General features: G+C 40.5%; 1 protein-coding gene across 4 annotated transcripts; it reads left to right on the forward strand.

The window, feature by feature from the left end:
- The first annotated feature begins 202 nt into the window (after positions 1-202).
- Positions 203-21,940, forward strand: atf2 (activating transcription factor 2). Of its 4 annotated transcripts, none has more exons than XM_084085171.1 (9): positions 1,538-1,631; positions 1,720-1,841; positions 1,956-2,072; positions 6,694-6,808; positions 8,879-8,965; positions 10,900-11,244; positions 11,681-11,887; positions 16,159-16,264; positions 19,712-21,940. In XM_084085171.1, exons 2-9 carry the CDS (start codon positions 1,804-1,806, stop codon positions 19,945-19,947), a joined length of 1,251 nt encoding a protein of 416 aa, XP_083941297.1. In that variant the 5' UTR covers positions 1,538-1,631; positions 1,720-1,803; the 3' UTR covers positions 19,948-21,940. The 4 variants fall into 4 exon arrangements, 3 of the variants coding, with proteins under 3 accessions (XP_083941299.1, XP_083941297.1, XP_083941298.1); XM_084085172.1 differs by lacking the exon at positions 19,712-21,940 and adding an exon at positions 18,296-18,530; XR_014602783.1 differs by lacking the exons at positions 10,900-11,244; positions 11,681-11,887; positions 16,159-16,264; positions 19,712-21,940 and adding exons at positions 203-234; positions 1,376-1,449 and having other exon boundaries at positions 1,535-1,631.
- Positions 21,941-23,318: the final 1,378 nt, after the last annotated feature.

Raw genomic sequence — 23,318 nt, forward strand, 5'->3', positions numbered from 1 at the left:
ATATTTGATCTAATAGACCTTGTTGAGCTGCTGTCCATGTCTTTTTAGTTGTCATTGCTAAACGGTATATGACTGGCCTGGGGTGATCGAGTAAATTGAACGTTTCCACAAATCTTGCCTTCCATTCAACACCAGTAGTATGTATAACATGACGTTTACGGAAGATCCCATGCTGCGCTCGCGAGATATTGGCACAGACGTGGGATTTCGGCTGGAAGGGTTGTGCCTGTGTGGGTAAGTGTCCATATAAACTGACAGCCTATTGAGCACAAAGATATCGTAAAAATAATAATTTGTCGGACTTCGAGGTACTTAGGCGTCATGGCAATGAAGTGGGCATAGAACGAATACTCTTCACTCCTCAGTTAACTGATATTTAGAGGTAATATGGTGACGGGTGTGATATGTTACAACGCTGGGGCTCTGACTATTCCCTGGAACGGCCTGGTTTATTATGTGAATGAACGCTCACACACAGTATTTACATGAAGCCAGATGTTTTGCATAATGTCTGGCAATAAGCAGCTGTCAATCGCTTTCGGCGGATTTGTCGGCTAAGTTGCGTTGAGGATGGAGGCGATATGGCATCTTATTTTGACACAAACGGTTCGAAACCAATGCATTGCAGTCTCAGAATAGCGTTGTTCAGAGCAGAGGTGTGTATTCTGTGTAAACAATCAAGTCAAAGCAGCCGCCCATCTTTTAGGCTTTGTCAGGATGACAGGGTTTCTAGCTAAACATCACCGGTCCTCTGGTTGCCGGACCCGGGTTCTGTTTGTCCTCCCAGTCATGATCCATCCATGTCATATGTCATCTTATCTCTTTGTTATATTTGATGTCAGCTATTTGAACTAAAGCAGCACTGAACAGTGTGAATGGTGATCACATGCATACATAGGTAAGGATAGGTGGGCACCAAGGAAAAGTGGGCACCTCGGTGTTAAATTGGCTATTTTTTCCAAAATGTTATAAAATAAAATATTTGGAAAATGTTTTAAAGTATACATGATTAGAACATGCTTAAACATTTGACAATTAAGGTCTAATAGTTCTACAATTGCTACAAAACCTGTATACCGGTATGGTATCCAGTCATTTTGGGGCATAAACGTTGAAGGATACAATTATGTCTGATAATAATGTACCGTGCATCATGTATATTTTACATTACCTTTTTTTTTTTTTTTACATTTTGGACAAAATAGCCAATTTTACATCGAGGTGCCCAGATGTCCCTATTGCCCACCTATCCTGTATTACATACATACATACATACATACATAGCCTACATACATACAGACTACATGGTGACTACAAGATTTTACTGTAACGTTATAATAAACTCTCAGATGTATCATTCTTTGTTTTATGTTAGGGTGAAAAAAACAGGATATCCTTAATATGAGTGATGATAAACCATTCCTTTGCACTGCTCCTGGGTGTGGTCAGGTAGGCAATATATTTATAATAAGACTATTATAATGCTCCTTCTTTACAATATTGGTTATCTAAGAACTTTCTGTACCTTCCACAGAGATTTACAAATGAAGACCACTTGGCCGTTCACAAACACAAGCATGAGATGACACTGAAGTTTGGTCCAGCTAGGCACGACAGTGTCATTGTTGCTGGTACGTACTATTCAAGTTAATAGCTTTTTCTTTATCTTGTAGTTAGTTGTTGACCAGTCGCAGTATAAAATACTTTACTCCATTTCAGACCAAACACCCACACCTACTCGCTTCCTGAAGAATTGTGAGGAAGTTGGACTCTTCAATGAGCTTGCAAGTCCATTAATTGAGCATGACTTCAAAAAAGTTACTGAAGATGACATTAAAAAGGTTTGTGTCCGTTAGACTTACATGAGTATGATGATACGATAGGCACTTTACATTTTGTTTGTGCCAAGTATGGAAAGTCTGCTGAATTGGGATTACTTATTTTCCGCCATGTAGTTACCATTGGATTTGTCACCTCTTGCAACACCTATTATACGAAACAAAATTGAAGCGATGGAGGCACATCGAGACAGTCCACTGCCTCATCCTGAATCTACTACAAGTGATGACAAGGTAAGCATCATCTACCTCGTGTAACCTGCCAAATGACAAAGAAGTCACAGAACTTGTCTCGTTGTGAATAAATAGCAGCCCACTGCTTTGATAGGCAATCTACTAATTTTGCACGTTATAATGCTTATGCATATTGTTAAATCAATATGCATATGATTTAAAAAAGAAGCAGGTTTTTAATTTCATGTGTAGCTGTGGAGATTTGGCCACAAAACAATGTATAATGGTAAAAAAAGAAAACGAGATGGTTCATCTCAAGGGGTTATTCCGAATAAAGAATTTCAATATAATTGTGCTGATAGATTTGCTGTGCTCCCTCACCTGCCCCAAAAAACTAAAAGAAAACCCCACAATACTATACTACATAATTTGTTATTATTATTCTTTAGAATAATGTAATATGTGTAATGTATGTAAAATGTGGTGGTGATAAGGGTCTCATTACAAGAAAAAAAGGTTGTAAGTGTCTGTCTTATCCTAAAGATAGTGAGAAAATAAATATATTATCCTATATTCATGGCTGTCCTACAGTATCTTATCTTAGACCTCCAATCTCATAAGAAATCCTTAATATTTTTGTTTAAATGTTTGTTTTTAAATCTGAATCAACAATCTTTTCCTTATGTCTGTATTTATGGTTAGAATGGACACAAAATTCGTTTTCATAGTTAGATTTTTATTTTGATCAGTGAGTATGCATTTCTTTCAACTGTATTTTAGTTTTTAACAATGGTGCTACTTTTTTGTGTGTCAAATGTTAGTGCAAAAGTAACTAGGAAAAAAAGAGGCAGGCCTTTAATTTTGGGAATTTTATGTATTGCAGCACCATAGCACAATTAGCCAGGGTGACGTGTTTCCACTGTTTCTCCCTTCGCAAAAAATGCAAGGCTGTTGTTGCAGCTCCATGTGTCTTGAGTTTGCTATACAGTAGCAGAAGTAGTTTAACTTCAGGCAGACAACTTCAGTCACGCTGCTAGACACTTGATGCGCTCTTCTCACTGCAACACACATTCAACTCCTCTGTAATAAGACAGTATATTTAAGCTGTGAAATAGGGCTGCAACTATTCATTATGTTCTTAGTGATTATTCTACCAATTATGTTTTTGATTAATCAAATTATTAATTATTAGGACTGTATTACATGTTGTTTGGGATTATGTTTTTCTATATCAACAACTTAACACAAAACATTTATGATATTTTTCATAATCAACTAAATGTATTAGTCTGATTAAGTTAACCATTTAAGCCCTACTTTATACTTCAATGTTCAATGGTGCTGTGCAAAAATAGTAAGAATAGCTGATGTACATGTTGCAAACCATTGTTAACTTGTAGATCTGCTATTTTGGCCACTTTTTTATCGATTATTTGATTTAAAATTGATATATATATATTTTTAATTTGATTAACTGTTGCACCCCTACTGTGAAATGCACTTTCTGACTCTCTCACCATGCTATTATGCTGGTGCTCAGTTGCTGAGATTACAACCTTCTCACCATTCTTGCTTCCCCCACCCAGCGCCCACCTGTAGGCTCAGATTCTAGATTTCTCAAGGGGATGTTAACGGTCATCACTCCCTGCACTTTCATTTGCTATCATTAAGGTGTATGCTTGCAGAGAGTGTTAAAAGGGTATTTCACTTCTACTGCAGACTTTTGTGTGCACAAGACAGTTTTGAAGTTGCTAGAGTCAATATTTTGCCATTTGATATTCATTTGATGAGATACGTCCTCCTATATTAGCCCATTCAACTTCAAACTCCACGTTAACCTTGTTACGCCCAATTCACACACCAACAGCATCATGATGCTTGCACGTTCTGACTGAGTAGCGAGTTTCAATGCCAAGTACTCTATGCAGACGTGCATCTCCACGCCTTTCAACATGTGAGGTGTAGAATCTGAGAAAACCACAACTTTGCTGATGGTGCATTAGCATCCAACCAATCATTGCACACCACCTCCCCCCATTTCTCCCCCCACCAGGGACGGAAGAGTTTTCTCCCTGTCCGTCAGAAAACAAACCGTGCCGCATTAAAACCTGGAAATACTAATGATTTTGTTCTTTTTAGTTCAGGGGTGTGTATATAAAATATATATTCCCTATCGAATGTCGACTTTGTTACACCAATATTGTTCTTGTGAAGCAGTTTGCTTATGCCTATTTATTAATATTATAAAGATCGCTTCTGTCATTTTGACAGCAGGATTTCCACAGGTAATTTGCTTTTCACGTGTGCTGCACTCAGGGCGTTGCTTCTTTTTATATCAAAGTTTTTAATTAGCAGCTGTGCATTTAAAAGTAATGAATATTCGGCGACTACACAGCATATTTAATGCGTAAAATATATACATTGTTTACTAACTACTAACTACTACTAACTAAGCCATCGGAGATGAGATTCTAGTGCCTGCATTTCTCCTGCCTGTTTGTGTGCTTTGTAGCTGGGTGTACCTGGCCACTGATAGGCTGAGCACTGGACTCGTAACTGGACTAGTAACACACTAGCTTGACATCATTCACAATTGACAGAAACAAACTGCTGTATGTACGTACTGTAGCGAATATTAAAAGGTAGGGTAAGTGATTTTCTTTGGTTAAAATAAGTGTTAAATAGCTCTATATTCTGATCGTGCTGATTGCTATAGAGTGTTTGTTCAGTAACAGGAGTCTCCATGTCTCTCCAGCTCTTTATTAAACAGAAAAAGCATTTTCAGGTTTATCCAATCAGGATAGAGAACTCAGACAGGATACAGATTAAACGTGAAATTGGAAGTGATGACACAAATAAATGAGCAGACAAAATTGGAACTGGAACACTATAAAAAATTAAGCTGATAAATGGGTACTCTCTCCTGATTGGCTGAAAATGTGTAACCTACCTGAAAATGTATTTTCTGTTTATTAAAGAGCTGGAGAGACAGGGAGACAGTTACTGGACAAACACTCTATGATTACGGTACTATCAGAAATAGTGCTTTAACCTTTTAACAGAAAACATTTTGTTTTAACCACAAAATATCACTTACCCTACCTTTAGTAGCAGAGTAGTAGTTGTAGATCAATAAACAGTCAACTAAACAACATACATAAACAACCAGGACGGCTCCGGCCACGGGTGGCCTGAACCGGCACGCCAGCTGCCCAGACAGGAGAGCTCTTTGTGCAGAGTACAGACAACCTGTTGCGTTGCTGCCACTTGCTGGACATTCGCAGTTTGTTTGTAAAAAAAAGAAGCTATTAATTTAAGCAGATAAATAGGTTATATAGTCGCTCAGTCCTGATATCTTCAACAGCTGCTAGTTTAAATCTGATATGAAAATGCACTACCCACACAGTTGTTTCTTTAACTTCTCAGCAGACACACACTTTGATACACTGTGACAGTTGTCACTCATAACCCTGGACACGCCCAAGTTATTGACACGTCGACACTGGTGGTGTGAATTTGGCATTAGACTCATTGTAAACACACGTCCCTGGTTCTGGTGACTGATGTTATCCTTGTAATGCATGAGGGGGCATTTTTCAACAAAAAATAAATCATTAACATTAGACATTTGAAATGAAATAGAAAATAAATAATAATATCAGTCACCAGAACCAGGGACATGTGTTTTCAATGAGTGATGGTTAACATGGAGTTTGAAGATGAATGGGCTTAGTAGAAGGGGTTTGTGTCTGATCAATATCTAAATATTGAATCAAGCAACTTAAAACCTGTGTGGGGCCCGAAGATGTTAAAAAAAATCATTTAAATTATTGTTTTAAAGTGAAATACCCCTTTAAGTTTGGAACCCAGATGCCAAAATCAACTCTGTGTATATACTGCCTACTACTTAATTCCAAATAAATCTTTTTCATGTGAGTTGTCTGACTGAAAGGTCTCATATGGTGTTTTCAGGACCTATCTTTGCAGCCATCCTCAATGCCAACATCCACTATAGTACGTCCAGCATCTCTCCAAGTTCCCAATGTACTTCTAGCAACCACAGAGGCTAGTGTTGTAATACAGCAAGCACTCCCATCGCCAACATCTAGCTCTGTTATTACCCAAGTCCCATCCACTAATAGGCCTATAGTGTAAGTAACTTGGTGTTCATTTTATAGAAGAAATAGAGCACTTTCATTTTATTTAATTTCCCTTTTTAATTATTTGAGCAGTTTTGCTGAGTTTTTATTTCATGAGGTACACTTGTTTTGTTTTTTCAGTTGCACTCAGTTGTGAATTGTTATTCATTTTCCGTTGTTTGTTAGTTGTTTGTTGTTAGTGTGAGTAAAAATATTGCATGTATATTTGATGGCAGTTTATTCATAGTTACTTTATTGTCATGCAAGTTTGAAACAACTTAGCAAAGTGCTTGATCTCATGTTCAGTTCCCCATCATTTGTTGCTTTGTTTTGCATATTAGTGATGTTATTAACCACTTTTTCATCCGTCATTTCAGCGGGTTGTTTGTTTTCAGCTGTATTAGAAAGTCAAATCCTGAGTGTTATTTTAGCGTAAGGGTACATTTTTACACTCTCAGAGTTAAACTTACACTCAGAATTTTACTTTGTAGTTGGATCGGTACCTTTCTAACCTGTGCTTGCTCTCTTTTTTTCTCCTCTAGCCCAGTGTGTGGTACTTTCCCTGTGCTCTTACAGCTCCCTAACGGCCAGACAGTGCCAGTGGCAATCCCTGCAACCATTACAAGCTCAACTGCACACATACCAACTACAATCCCTGTGAGTGTTGTGCAATTAATATACAGTCTATGTTTTCGGCATATGTCAAATTTTAATAACACAGTATATCTACTGTGTCTTCTCTGATTTGTCAGTTTGGTACTTGAGTTGACGTTTTGATCGAGTGACAAAATGATTCTTTGCAAGTTTTCAGATTCTAACTTCAGATTGATCAGAATATTCAGAAATACACAACTAAGACAGTCAGCATGCATTAACCATCAGTCGGCTGTCTGTTGACTGATGGTTAATGCACGCCTGTCTCAGGTGGTGATTTACTGCGGAAAAAATAAGTCACTCCGAAATTATGCCGAGGTGTCCACGGCCTACTGTAGTCCCATTTACCCTGTTTTCATGTTCTACTGATATATTAATGCCACTTATCTGTCTAGCTCTACTTGGACAGACTGAATATTCACAGTTTGGCACCAGTGAATTTTGGCATCCCTTTGGAAAGCAGGGAGAGGTTGAGTGAACTAATGGACTTTAGAAGAGAGCAGCTGTGTGTCACAGTGGCAAAGACGCGGGACTTGGCCAAGAGATGGCAGGCTTCATTCCAAGATGCTGCGTTGCTATTTGTCCTTGTACAATTTGAGTCGCTGCTCTTCATTTCTGGCACAATAGAAAGACTATATGGCTAATGTGTTTTGCGTTCCAATTACTATGGCTGCCTCTGATAATTTCTGAGCATCATACAGGCAATATGTTAAAGATAAGGCCTGTTAGAATGTTTTATGCTCCCTATGCGGGAGCTTGTCTTGTTCGCTCTGGTCCTGATTGGCTGTGGAACACTGAGCAGCAGATGATTATCTCCTGATAGCGGCTCAGCAGGGAAAAAGCCTCTGTCATCCCAGTCTGTGGGGATTGGGCAAGCCACTGACAAGTAAAGGAGTGAGAAGCGAGATTGAGAACATGACCCACAGTTCAGCCTACAGTAGATGCCAGATATTTGGGTCCGATGCAGATACCAATTTTGTAGATAAAAGAATATAATTAACAGAATCTTTTATTTAACCATTTGAGCCCTGTAAAAAAATAATTAATAGAATTAAATGTTGTGAGCTTGCAGATCTAAAGTTTATGAAAACCTTTAACATATTTCACCCATTACATGTCCAACATGGGGATGCCAGGTGGAAAGTGGTAAAAATGGAGACATATTGGCTGCATAACTGATAAGCCTTGTTGGTAGACTTGTACTGCTTGTTAAAGTGTTTCATTTGTCTATTTATTAACTGCTACTATTTGTACTTACTGTACATACAACGCGGTGCCTGAACATGCCTGTCCGGTGATAATGATGTTAAAGTAGTTGATTGATATTAGTTAGATGCCGTTTCTCACTCTTTCTGTGGTAGTGAAACATTTGGCTGTATTTTGTTTGTTGAAATAGTAATGTCATGCACTTTTTCCAATGCATACTGCAGGCATTGAAGCTCTGGCTCCAAAAAGGATTGATTATTTTATGTGGGAAAATCCAATGCGAGTTAATGAATGTGCAGCGCTGCTTGCCAAACCTAGAGTTGCTGAGTGGTGGGGGCGGAGCTTAGAAAAGGGTCAATTACAGATGTAAAACAGAAAGTCATATAGTGTATATATCGGGCAGGCTCTAGTTCTTCCCTACTCTCCTCTCTCTGTTTCATTGTCAAGGTTCTGTAAGAGGAGGCCTGGCTCTGGCCTTCTAGCTTGTGTCTCTCCATCCTCTTCTCAGCATCTCTGTCCATATGCTCTCTCACAGGCAGGGAGAGGTTCATTAGCGTGCACACTGTATCTCCATGTGGTGTTGCCTCCACAAAATAACAGGCCATCCAACCTAATGAGCCTGAGATATGAGGAACCTCCGAGCCTGTGTGTGTGTGTGTGTGTGTGTGTGTGTGTGTGTGTGTGTGTGTGTGTGTGTGTGTGTGTGTGTGTGTGTGTGTGTGTGTGTGTGTGTGTGTGTGTGTGTGTGTGTGTGTGTGTGTGTGCGCGCTTATGCGTGTGTGCACGGGAGGGTGGGGGGGAGACCACCTTTCACCAGGGAAGGCTAATTCTCTCTGTGTTGATCTCTGCCTGTGTCTCTGCTGTCAGATTGTCAGACCTGTCACCGTAGTGCCTAACATCCCCGGGATCCCAGGACCCCCCTCACCACAGCCTGTCCAATCAGAAGCCAAGCTGGTAATTTATGTATTTAATTATTTTTGGGGGTCTTTGTTCAGGTTTTTGTTTCCAACTCCGTGTGATTTCCTTTTTTGTGTGTGTGTGTGTTAATCAGAGAAGAGTTAACAAGCTGAACAACAACAAAAAAGCCTGACAGACTATGCAGTGTCTTGGTTTGACCAGATGGGGGAACTATTGTGAGCTGGTTGTATAGGCTAGCTAGTCTTTCTAAACCTCTTTGTTTTCATGTACACTAACCTGCAGTGTGCCACTGTCTGTCTTAATTAACACATGTTCAAATTTGGAAATTGATTTTGCAGACATTTTCAGTCAGCTTCTTCAGAATAATCCCCTTTCTTGAGGCTAGAACTAAAGTTGATCGGTTATATATCCAAACAACCAAAATCATTCCACTGTGAACAGCGCCTTCCAAGCGGTTTTATACCGTAAGCTCTCTGCTATGAAAAGTGATGTCTGAAGGGCAGGGGATATGAAGCGTTGTTAGGGAGAGCAGTGGCACTGTGATGGAGCACAGATCACAGAACCTGTAAGTGTTCACAGCACGCTACTCCTCTGAAAATTATCAGGTAAACCGTTGAGAGGAGGGGAGGGGAGGGGGGTGGCTTCAGGGGGCGGGGGAGGGGGGGTTGTCGGGATCGAGGGGTGCCGAGATGACAAACGTGGAGACAGCGTTCTGCTCAGCACGCCGTCACCGGGGCCAACCGGAGGGGGGCTTCCTCCGAAAGCCAGCTGGGGGCATCCTGGCACACGCTCAGCAAGGCACATTAAGTCAGCCTTACCCTGCATGGAACCTTTTGTTCAGCAGAATCCTGCCTGACCTGTACTACCCCCCCCCCCCCCCCCTTCCCACCAACCCCCTACTCATCCCTGGCGCCTCCCACCACACTCTGCTCATCAGCAAACACCTAATGAGCCCACGTCAAGAAAACAGACCCCCGCTCAACCTGCCCGCGCCCCACCCCCACCCGGCTCTCTGGGGGCGCGGAGACGGCACTTTACAAGGACTGATGATGCTGCAAAGACCACAATAATGATAATTAACTTGCTGAATTTAGAAGATTATGCTGTTAATTAGTTGCAAAATAAAGATAAGTAATATAGTAGCAGATGGTTGAATAACACCCATGAGATGGAGGGTTATTACACTGATGAGGTTTCCATGGCAGAGATGAAATATGAATCCGACTGGCTTTTCCCTCCTTCTATGGGCCGTTCCAGGAGAATAATATCTTGTTTCTGCCAGAAGAGCTTCTGGAAGGGTATTACACGATAAACTAATTTGGTAGATAGATTGGTCTGGCAAAGGTAGTTGTTAGAATAATGTGCTCCTCTGTTTTCCCATGTAAATGTATTCCCTCTCACTTTGTTATTGGTTGAGAAGGCTCATTCACGTTCAGCTTGTTTACTCACCATTTGATGCTAGAGCATTTGGGTTGTAAATTATAGACTGCTATCTGTAGAGATATAGCATGTGATGCGTGTGTGGTATGTATTAAGCTAAAGTTCAAGTACCCCTTAGCCTACTAGTAATTTCCGTTCACGTCTGGGTTGTTTTCCCAAGGTTTATCCAAGAAAAAAAGCTTAATGTTATTTAAATTATTTTTTTTGCCTCAATTAGGCATAGAATAATTCACTTAAAGGGACTGAAAGGTCAAATTTAACCTCAAGAACTCTTATTTTTAGCTTTTAGCTCAATTTAATTAACCACTGGGAGACTCCCCCTGAATATGAAGTAAGAGCAAATAGCCACTGTGTTCGTATGGCCAACCACATCCTAATGCCTAATGCTTATGACAACTATATAAATTGTAAATGTAATGTATTTTATATTAATGTACTCAAGTAGGTTTGCTCATATGTAGCCCAGTAGATGTTGCATTGATCACCATTCATGATCACTTGGTGCTGTGTTGACTGTGTTTGCTTTCCAGAAGCTGAAAGTGTCGTTAAGCCAGCAGCTTCCTCAGGTTGCCAATGGAGATGCTGGTGACATCCAGAGCAATGCTGTAACCCACACTGCTGCAACTTCTCCACCTACCCCAACCCTAGCCCCTGCACTAATCCTGTCACTTGCCCCTACCCCTACCCCTGTCCCTGCTCCAAGTCTGGTCCCTGCACTGACTCCTGCCCCCGCTCCTGCCCTGGCTATGGCCCCAGCGCCGGCCCCCGCTCCTGCCTCACCTCCAATTCCTCACTTGGCTCCACCTGAGGAGCCTTGCCCACAGTCTCTTCAGCAGCCAGCCACCTCCACCACACCTGAGACACCTGTGACACCTGTGAGTTTTGACATAAGCCTCTACCTACTAACTGCACTATTTCACCAGTATTAGAACATCAATTGCTTTCACTATGCAATTTCATTTCTGGGCTTTAATAAAAGGCAAAAAAAAGAGAAGGAACAACTTAGATAGTTTTGCGACAACAATGTTGTGTTTATTCACAATTCAATCATTCAGCGTTCTTGTATTAGATAACTTGTATTACATCTTATCCATTTAAGTCCGATTTGTATTTGTATGTTACTTTATATAATTGACCATACATTCACACAGCAGCCATTTTGCCCCTAATATTCAAGGGTAGGAAGCCCCACCCCACCCCATGGGTTGGAGTATTGAGTAAGAGCAAAACTGCTGCCGTGTGATTATGGTTTATTGTAACGGGTCTCGGTTGTGCTAGCTATCATGTATTGTTCCTGTGATGTGTGTGTAGGCCTCTCCGGCGACCCCAGCCCAGCACACCCCAAGCACAGGGGGCCGGCGGCGCCGAGCCACAAGTGACGACCCAGATGAGAAGCGCCGCAAGTTCCTGGAGCGCAACCGTGCCGCAGCCTCCCGCTGCAGGCAGAAGAGGAAGGTGTGGGTCCAAGACCTGGAGAAGAAAGCTGAGAATCTTAACTCTACGAATGGAACACTGCAGGTAAATCTCACCTTTAATCACTCATACCCTCTATATTTAGTCAAAGAATAGTTAGATGAACATGGTTGGCTCTGTACATGGTCCATTCTTTTTGTTCCCAAATCTCTTTGGCGAAAATAGCCGATGTACAAGCTTGTAACGCATCAATGCGACACGTTATGAGCTTGTAGATCTGCTGTTGTCAGCAAGTGTTCCCCCCAGAATAGGGATGCTAGGGTTCAGGTGGTTAACCTCTAAGCCCTGTGCGTAATCAATCCATCATCCATTGTTCCATGTCTCCACACGCACGGCTGTTTGTGTTTGTCGCATGTCTGTTTTATTGTTTTGTTGTTTGAGTGTGCACGTGCTCCTCCCTTCCGTGGTGATGAAGTCATTAAAGCCGATTAAGAAGAGCTGCCGCACGACAGCGGCGCCTTAGTGAGCCCTTTACATCGATACGTCCCTGTCAATAAAGATGTATCCTCCAGATGTCAGCCGCACACAAGCGTGTCTGCGCTTCTGTCTCAGCAGTTTACTGAATGGCCTCGAAAATCTCCCAGGGAAAGGTGTCTTTTTGAACCTTCATTTCGCAGGAAGCAATTAGGATCTGATGCTGACAAGTTCGAAACAGTTCATGTAACTGCTGTCTCTGTTGATAAGTGTGAGCCGGGGGTGCAGCACGTCGGTGTTCCAGACAATTAAATGAGATGTGGTGTTTATTTGCTCGCTGTCTTATTTGTCTATGAACGCGGGGAGTAAGACGTGAGGAGGAGGAGGAGTTGGGGGAGCGGAGGGAGTGGGGGGGGTTGTTGAAGATGAGGACAAGGGGAGAGGGGCTTGAGTAGAAAGGGGTGGAAGGAAATGGGTTTATGTCATTAATATCCGGGTTCAAAACAAGTTATCACCGTTTGTCACAGGCTCGCCAGCTGCAGTTCAAATAAATGCCTCGGCAGATGAGACAGGAGGGAGGGACAGATGAGTGAAATAGGCAGAGCGCTGCTTTTTACTGTGAAAGAAAAGAGCAACTTGTGGCAGAAATATATGTATAATTGAACATCAGAGAATGAAAGTGCTCTTTGTGTGAGGGCATTAATCAAGCCGGCCGTTTAAAAAAATGTAATTCTTTATTTTTTTTAAATAACTCCCATGCTGACATGGCCTGGCTGATCAGCAGAGCTGGCTCTAATGATGCACGATTACTTTAACATCATCCTTAACTGACTTTTTAATGAGGTGTCAGAGCAGGCAGCTCACACGGTTCCTAGAGTCACCCAAGGCCAATTCACTCCCTTTTCTGTTATTCACAAAGTTAGAGAAACGCTCTTTAACTCTTTAACCATTCTCTAAGTTTGTCATGAATGCACTCATCAGCAGCAGCAGGATCTACGGTTCTAAATAAGGCTTTGTGACTGCCTGGACACATACTAGCACTCACTAGGGGTGTGCCGATCACGATACAATACACGATATTGGGCTCACGATATCGATACAATATATGCCACTTTTTTATTATGAAAATATATGGGTGGGGACGCAAATGCAAACAAATACTGTTTTTGCATTATTATTATTGCAAAAAATATATATATATATATTTTTTTTAATTCCAAAAACGCCACAACGATACATATCGTCACAAAAATGTATCGCGGGACGATATGTCGGCACACCCCTAGCACTGACACTGATCAATCATAGATTTGTCTTCTGAAAATTCCTGTGTTATCTTCATATCACAAAAATATTTAAAGAAGACTGTGTTGATTTAACGCAACATGTATTCTCTTGCTCCAGTTTGTTAGTTAGGCAAAAAGTCAGACAAAACAATGCATAACTCCTATTTTCACTGTAGTCGATTTCAGTTTTCTTGAACAGTAAAAGCGAGGATATTTTTTTTAGTTGTCGCTGGTTCTTAAGTGATGAGATGGTGTTCAGAGGGACCAAATTGGGTGAACCAAAAGCGTAGCCTATATTGGTCACAGGTTCTGCACAGCAGCAGCGGTTCCATTGTCACGGCGGAAGGCAGTGAGCATAGCATCATATATGGTACAGTAGATGTGATACACGCGGCCCATTCCAGCTGTGTTTTAAATCTGTCTCCTGGCATCTCAGCACTGCCAACACCAGCAAGGCTAAACAGATGGAATCAAATAAATTGGCTGCTTTTAGACTAATAGATGAAGTCACCCACATGCCCCCCTTTTCTTTAAAGGAGAAGAGAAAGAGTTTAAATCTGCCATAGGATGTTCCGTCGTCGCCCTAGCCGCTTTAAATCCAGTTAAAGTCACCTTCAGCATAATGTGACTCTCTCTTTACGACATGCAGAAATCCCTGGCTCCCTCGGGAGCTGTAATGACACAGGAGTGTAAATCTCCTACATCGTCTCCAAAGTTGTGCTGACAATCGGAACAGCTCAGCTACTGACAAATGTGCCGGTCAGTAATAGATAAAGGCTCATAATTATTGCTAGGGAACATAATTGGAATAAAGGAAAAAAAGTCTGCATCTTTGCTTTATTTTACAATATATTAATCCATTATAGTGTTGCCTGTTCCCACATTTGGCCTTTCTCATGGGAGAAAATATGAGCTCATCTGCAGTAGGGATATGCGCAGCTAATCGACTAGTCTATTATACCGTGCTGCCCCTGCTTATCGTTTACTAAATACTAGTCATTTAAACTATTATTTATTATCGTAATTGTATTGTAAAATGCGCTTTTATTCTGCGACAAGACATCATTTTGACCCACAGCAGTTTACACAGCAGTCCCAGCTCACCATCAACTTCCTCAAGTGTCATGGTCAATTATTTCTCAGAGTTACTTTTAGGCAGAACAGCAGTTTCAGCGTTGTAATGCAGTGGCTGCCTCATGGGTACATTTATGGATAAAGCTACCTTCCCCAATGTAAATACACCAGCATGTCAATCTTTGTCAGAATGTTCACTGGAGTACACTTCCATTCAGTGAAGTTAACCATTGTTTACCTTGTTTAGATTTCACGTGAGAAACTCTAAATGTTGTCTGAAATTAAACCAATTTGCCAAATCAACATAAGATTTATTTGTAGGATAACCATGAAACATGTTTTTTTTTTAAAGAAGCACATACTACTTTTCTTTAAAATTAGATTATTTGAATATTTATATTAAGCAATTCCAAATGGCTTTTATATACCATAATATTTTTCCCCAATGATGTTTGGCCTTATAGATGGAATTGTGCTTACCAGTAGTCTTGGGTGTGTTCAGAGTGTTCCCTTAACTCATTAACTGCCAGAGTGTATACACTCTGGCACCCACCCACTGCCAGAGATTTTGAGATTTTCTTAATTTTTCAAGTAGTCACAGAATATGTATCTCCAGTATGATCGATCCCCTGGTGGTTGCTAATCACTGAGGGTTGCACTGTGAGGTTTCACAAATGTCAACGAGGTCATCGCGACCTCGTTGACATTAATTGTCTGCCTTTGAAAATAGCATGTCTCGACCAAAAATACATAGTAAAAAAAAAAAAAGTGCTCAGGAGCCGAGATACAGCATTTTTAAGTAATAAGAATGAATGGAAGTGAATGGAGCAATAAAACTTCAAATCGTGTTATCTCTGGTTCTGAGTGAAAAAAAAAAAAAGGCTGGGCCATAGCAGAATTTGACGAATTAACTCGTCCATAGCAGGCAATGAGTTCATTTTAGACTAGTCATAGTTGGTTACAAAAAACATTGTTTAACCGTCAGTGAAATTACTTGCTGCGTACATCCCTAATCTGCTGTGATGTACTGTGTGGTGGTCATATCAACTTTTTGTGCTGAGCAGCTCAATGACTGTATTCATATCTACAGTAATTGCCTAAATGTACCTGAGATGGATAGGATAAGAGGCTGCTTGTTCTAAACCATCCTATGGTGTAACTTGAAAATGATTGCGATCATTCTGGATCGCAATCTGGATCGTTGTGATGGATGTTGGGACTTCACTTCCATGTTCGATTTTCGTCTAGACCACTCTTGATGTGTGGAAAGCTATGTATTGTACATTAGGATTTCAGTGCCAGGTGTTAATAGAACCAAAATGTTTTTGTTCAATGTACTTTTAGGTAGGTTTGTATAATGAAAGCCTAAAACCAAGGATAGAAATTTCATAAACCACATTTAGTTTGTGAAAATTCTATTTTGGCTGTATATCTCTACTGCATGGACATCTTATGTGTGAGTGCTCGGATGTTGTAATCCGACAAATCTTCCAAAGTGACCACGTTATTGAGTGCTGTTGTCTGTCTCTTCTTCTCTCAAAGAACGAAGTCACCCTGCTGAGAAATGAAGTGGCTCAGCTGAAGCAGCTTCTTCTGGCTCATAAAGATTGCCCTGTAACCGCCATGCAGAGGAAATCTGGCTATCACAGTGAGTAATGTTCCATTATTCTCAGCCTGCGGCCGCCCATGAAACATTTCCTAAAACGAGGCCCAGCCAACCACCAGAAGGACACGTCTTGCTTATGGTCGGCCTGCAAGAGCTATGGACACATTATGCTGCTTTCTCTCTCTTTTTCGAAAAACTTTGCTGAAGTTTAGGCATTGCTATGCAGTGTTGTTGGGAGACAAATTCTGGTTGTGTGATGCCTCAGGTGGTTTCCACAAACATGTAATGGCGCTCTGGGGATGCAATATATCAATAAGCCTTTAAGTAAACATAGATGTGTGCCACATGCTCCCAGGAAGACCGATCACAAACCAAAGGACAGAGCTGTCCAGGAATAGACGAGAATACAGAAGTATGAATGGAATGAATAGAGAAGTATGATCTCCTGTATCTTTTCAGCGATGCCTACGTATGGTATCTTGAAATTTACAAAAAGTTTCATGTTATTCCATGCCGTTTTCAACATAGCTCTCAGAAGTGTTTGAATCATTTAAGGAGTTTTCCACGTGCATCCTCTTCCATTTAAATGTCCTGTTGTCAGAGGGAGGAAAACATGCTTGTAACTTACGTGTTAAGCGTAGAATTTATTTTATGGTTCCTACTAGTTCCTCAGTCACACTTTAATCGCTTTTGTAAGATCAAGCTACACTTTTTAATTTCCTGAAATGTACAACTCATCACCTAGGCTCCTCAATCGGTAAGCATAGCTTTCTGTCAGCTGAAGTTTTGTGGCCGTAGCTCACCGCCCCACTCAGATGAGGTGCTATCCAGAAGAAGTGCACTCAAGCCACATCTCCAATGAGCTCCAGACGCCACCACTGACTTGTATTGACAATGATTGCCTCTGAAATGAGTCCATTAAAGCTGCGAGCTTGACAAGACAGTGGAGCGGTCTCATGGCGGATTGGCCACTGAGCCAGGCTGTTCATTATGTATCGGCTATTGCTAACCATCCCACTGACACGCGTCATGAATATTATGGGACTGATGGCTTCCTGGCTGTGGTGGGCTGTCACAGCCAGGCCTCATTTGGTGTTGTCTGGATTGTTTTAAAGCTGGTTCTGTAGATGAATTGGGTCATCGTTTTTCTCACGTTTGTTGAGAATTTCTGTCCTCCCTTTTGTAGACCTTTTTTATTATTTTTTTTGTGAAGGATGACATTTTGAGTGCTTTACCTGTGGTGGGGGAAATATTGTCTCATCCAGGTACCCTGCCACCTCAATTTGGCACTTTGTTGACAAGTGAGGGAGATTTTTAACAGCACCTAAATGGAAAGAGAACTTATTGATACTGTGTGTGAGACAACAGCCTGAGCTGCGCCTGCACCATGGCTTATTCATGTAAAGGCCTCATCAACTCTAGTATTTTCATATCTCTGAGGCTCCAAATGCCCTCCAGCCCCTGACTGGTAATACCCTTCATCGTCCTGCCCAGGCACAGAGATGGCAGGTGGAAGGAAATTACCCAGCCTGCCCCGCAAACAAGCCAGGAAAATGCTTTCACTTGGCAGACCAAGCTGTCCATCTGCTTATGGTGAAAACCATATCGGAAACCGAGAGAGCAAAAAGGAGCTTTGGATGCTTAGGGGGCCAGAAATGCTGGGTATTATGACATATTGGTCGAGCACTCCTTAATGCCATTAGGAGTAATAATATGCACTTGAACATGGAACAAAAGCTCGAGCTGATTTAGTCTGAGGCCAACCTTCTCCAGGGAGAAATGGCAAGATAGTTTATAGTACTCTGACATTCACTTGCACTAAATCACATGGTCAAAACTCCAGTTATGAAGAAGGCAGAGGGAGACACCATTTGTCAAGGCATTTTAAATGCAATTTCATTGCTACTGGTGCTATGGAATCTGTATTCAACATTTTCCAAATACCAAACCCAGTCATTAATTACTGAGCGCCATTTCAACTGACTTCATATCATTAGCAATATTAATTATCATAGTGCTCCTTATTCCTTTACGAGACAGAGCGTGAGAGTAGAGTCTTTTTTTTTCCATCAGGATCCAATTAATTCAATGCAACTGCTTAACAGCTGGTGGCATTTCGACTCCAAGTCTTCCCTACTCTCCAGTGTGAGCATCATTAAAATCAGGTGCTGTAATCATCTGTCGCTGCAGTAGTTGGCAAGGTAACAAAAAAACGACTGAGCACGCAGTTAGGGATAGGAAACACTGCCACATGCCCCAGAATGTAATGCACCCTTATGATGTGGGTTTAAATTGACATAGGAACTTTAATTAAAGGAGGGTTGGGGGGGGGGGGGGGGGGTAGGGGGGTAGTAGCATTATGGGGATTAATGAAATGGTTCACATTCACCACACGCAAATAGCTGTTTTACATCCAATTAGGCTTACATGCATAAGCCTTCCTGGAACGTATGAGGTGGATTCATAGTGTATAGACAGTTTTAGGAAACAACAGTATCTCGACAGCCTGGGTGCATGATAATCAAAACAATATACCAGTGTTTCCCAAACTTTTTGCTTAAGACCCAAAAGAGAACTTTGGTGTCTTCCCAGGACACAAAGTTACAAAAATACTTTTTAACCACTTAAAGGTAGGGTAAGTGATTTTCTTTGGTTAAAATAAGTGTTAAATAGTTCTATATTCTGATAGTACTCATTGCTATAGAGTGTTTGTACAGTAAAAGGAGTCTCCTTGTCTCTCCAGCTCTTTATAAAACAGAAAATGCATTTTCGTTTCAGTTTCATTTCCAATTTTATCCAATCAGGATAGAGAACTCAATCAGGATATAGATTAAACAAGTGAAATTGGAAGTGATGACACTAAGAAATGAGCAGGCAAAATTGTAACTGGAACACTATAAAATGAAACTTAAAAATGGGTACTTTCTCCTGATTGGCTGAGATTTTGACACCTACCGGAAAATGTATTTTCTGTTTATTAAAGAGCTGGAGAGACGGGGAGACTCCTGTTACTGAACAAACACTCTATAGCAATGATTACTATCAGAATATAGTGCTTTAACCTTTTAACAAAATACTTTTTGTTTTAACCAAAAAATATCACTTACCCTACCTTTAAGCTATATTTAGAAGTGAAAATAGTCGATCTACAAGCTCACAACACGTCGCAATGCTGTAGATCGGCTATTTGAATTTAAATCATTTAATTCAATTTAAAAACACTTCTATGCAAAACATCATATAAACAGTTAGAAAACAAAAACAATAATTTGTACAGTGAACAGTTCGAGGGGGGGGGCTTTCACTTTTACAGGGGCCAGTTTACAAGGGCTCATGACTGTGTGTGTGTGTGTGTGTGTGTGTGTGTGTGTGTGTGTGTGTGTGTGTGTGTGTGTGTGTGTGTGTGTGTGTGTGTGTGTGTGTGTGTGTGTGTGTGTGCGTGCGTGCGTGTGTGCGTGTGCGCGTGTGTGTGGTCCCTGCAAAATTCAGTCGCTGAGAAGGAGGAGAGCTGTGAAGAGATGTCGGTCCCTGGTAGCCCCCAGAACGAGGCCATCCAGCACAGCTCCGTCAGCACATCCAATGGGGTCAGCTCCTCCTCCATGACCCCCGCTGGCTCCGCCCCGGCTGGCTCCGCCCCGGCTGGCTCCGTCGCCACATCTGACCAGAGCACAGAGGAGTGTCAGCCGCAGGGGGACCCCGCCCACTCCCAGCCGCCAGGGAGCTGATTGCCACCCACCAACCACCACCACGTTGTGATGTTAATTGTTGAATGTTGTCGCCTGTTCAGGCATGCTGACAACAACAACAGGATTAGAGGAACTCTCACTCAATTTCAGTTTGGACTGTATTGTGCTTTTTCTTTTCTTTCCATGTTTGGTTGGTTGGTTTGTGATTGGTCCATTTAAAAAAGAAGAATTATTTTTTGGCATTGATGAAGACACATGGAAAAAGGCACTTTAAGTGTAATAGTGATGTTGTATTCCTAATTTTTATTTAGTCATTTATTTGATTGTATTATTTATTTTTAATTCTATGAACGGTATAAAGGTTAATCAGTGAATTGTCGTTGCAACCGTACCAAAGTGTTGTTCACTTAATTTATTTACTTAATTTATTTACGTATTATTAAAATCTATCTTTATGATTAAACACATAAAGAGGATTTACTTTGATTATTTGATTTTTCCATTTTGCACATTTTGAGAGATGAAGGGTTTACATTTTTTAGAGTTTGACTGTTCACATGTTAAGTACTGGCAGCTTTTGGAAATAAATTTGAATACAGTCACATTACACATGTATATGGATGAATTGACAGCTTCTTTTTGTTCTTGTTTTTTTGTTCGTACTTTGGCTATATCTACTGTACTTGCATCATGTGATTTGAATGTCAAAGGTTGCCTCTAATTGTAAAATATACCACTATTAGCGTCCCTATTCTGGGAATGTCATAATAGGCGAACATTAAGCAAAAATAGGTGAACATTTGCCAGATATACAAGCACAGTGCATATACAATGCACTGTGGGCTTGTAGATAGGCTATTTTTGGTGAAGAGGCAAAAGAATTAAGTGGGCCTAGTATGGGCCCCTGGGGGACCCCGGTCAACAAAGTTTATAGGGTTTATGTGGTTAAGGAGGTAGCTTGGGTAGAATTGTTATTTTTATTAACATTCCATCTGTAGTCTGATTGTTCCTGAAGCAGTGATTGTAGGATTGCAGTGCATTTTCCATTTCTAAACCATGTTGACGTTAACTATGTGCCATTAATATTTTGTATAACTTGCTTACATTTTCAATGCAAATTAGTTTGACTTGATCATGTCTTTCTCTCAAATTGGGGGTCTCATGTACATAATTGCTTGATAGAGGAAATATCTTGCTTTCGAATACAGCTTCTACATACTAATTATAGTGTATTGCTTTGCGTGTCCAGAACACTTGAGAACGCATAAGACATTTCCCTTGCAATTCTAGATATGAGATTTTTAGAAGACATTGTAAATGACATCATCAATAAGACAAAGTATGTGAACTTTCTAGGTGTTATGTACATCGTTTTTTAAATATATAAATATACATATAGAATTGTTTGGATTGTGTAGATGAGCTGAGCTCTATTGATTGGATTAGTTTAAGCAGTTGAAGGTTGACTGTAAGAATCATTAAATCTACAAGATAGATATATCCCACACATAATTGTCACGTAATACCTGCAAAATAATAAAAGAAATTAACTGGAATCACATACTCCGCCATTCAACGAATACCTAAGGAGCCTTGTGAACATTTGATCATTGACAATAATGTAGGATTCAAGTAACTCCATTTCTCTTAGACTGTACTGGCTTACTACTGTGTAGTTTTTATGATACGCTAACAACACATTTGTTTCTTAAGACCTTTTTTTCTTATCACTGTTATGTGCTATCTGCATGAGACGATTCTCCACGAGAATTTTAAATGTCTATTCAATACTGTCTCGGATAAAAAACATTGAGCGGATTGTTTCAACTTCAGTTGAGGTTCTTTATCAAAGTTTTATTTATTCATTTTGTTTGAAAATACCTTGGCTTAACCACTTAAAAGGGTGTGATACTGTGTTGGAAGTGAACTTGTAACATGTGAAAGTTCTGTATAAAATATGAATTCATAAGATGTTGTAATAAACCTTTTAATATCTCTTTAAATTGATTTTCTGCCTTAATTATTTGAGATATTTGATCTATGGCCACTTTAATTTGATATAAGCAAGTATTTTAATATAGTAATAAACCTCATACTGAACCAGATATAACAATAGGGTATTGTACATGTATTTAGTACTGTAAATACTGTATTTTGTGATGCGAAAGAGTTAAAACCAGTAAAATTGTTGGATTGCCTGCTATACCTGTAAGCATTGACAGTTATTACATGGCAAAGATTTTCCTGTGGTGTGTCCTGCCACCTTGTGGATTATGTGGAACAGACCAGTTTTAGGGAATGAGGCATCATCCATTTATTGCATTAAGCAAATAGAAAACATCATGGATAAGGCATTAATTTAAAAATGTAATGAAGTGATTCAATTATGTACTGGCTCCAAAATCTGAGAACACTGCCAAGATCTGTTTGTTTACTTTTTTTTAAATCAAAAACGTAACATGTTTAATCAGTTGATCTCAAGCTAGGTTATATGTTTTTCTTTTCTTTTCTTTTTTGTCAAACAATGTGTCAACAACAGTGTCGATATTAACAGAAAGGAAACATTTCTCAATATTTGGTATTTTCTTATGTCCACTATTTGCCTTAATTGTGCAGAATGTGAAGAATCCATATGATTCTAGCATGGTGTTTTGAATTAGCCTATAAATTGTCAATTTAATTATGTGTCAGTCACTTGTTTTTAGGTAGGTACTTTTTCATCCCAGAGGAGAAATTAAGGTGTTAATTAAGCAGCTCTCATAAAGCCATCAATAAAAAAAACATTATACTAAATAAAAAAATCTAAAATAGACATCTAAGCATAGTCAACCTGCAAACATACTACTAAGAGAATGGCTTGAATTCAACATCCCCCATCCTAATCAGCCTGATCCAACCAGATGAGGAGTTGTACAGTCTTATTGCTGCAGGCAGAAAAGATCTCCTACCGCTCCTTCTCGCAATGTGGGTGCAACAGTCTGTTGCTAAAGGAGCTTTTCTACCCTGCCACAGTGTCATCTAATGGGGGGTGAGAGGGATTGTCCATGATGGCCAGGAGTTTAGTCTTCATCCTGCTTCTGGCCACCTCCTCCGCAATATCCAAGGTGGTACCGAGGACAGAAGCAGCTTGCTTGATAACCCAATTCAGCCTCCTGCTGTCGCTTTCCTTGATACTACCCCCCCAACATACCACCGCATACAGCACTGCGCTGGCCACCACTGATTGGTAGAACATGTTCAGCAGAGTCCTACACACACCAAAGGAGCTGAGCCTCCTCAGGAAGTAAAGCCGGCTCTGGCCCCTTGTACAGGACATCTGTGTACTGTTCCCACTTCCCAGACAGTCCAGTCCAGTTTATTGTCCAATTGCACCCCCAGATACTTGTAGCTCTGGACCACCTCCACACGCT

This window comes from Gymnoscopelus microlampas (assembly GCF_963454915.1).
Source record: "Gymnoscopelus microlampas genome assembly, chromosome: 17".
Lineage (NCBI taxonomy): Eukaryota > Metazoa > Chordata > Actinopteri > Myctophiformes > Myctophidae > Gymnoscopelus > Gymnoscopelus microlampas.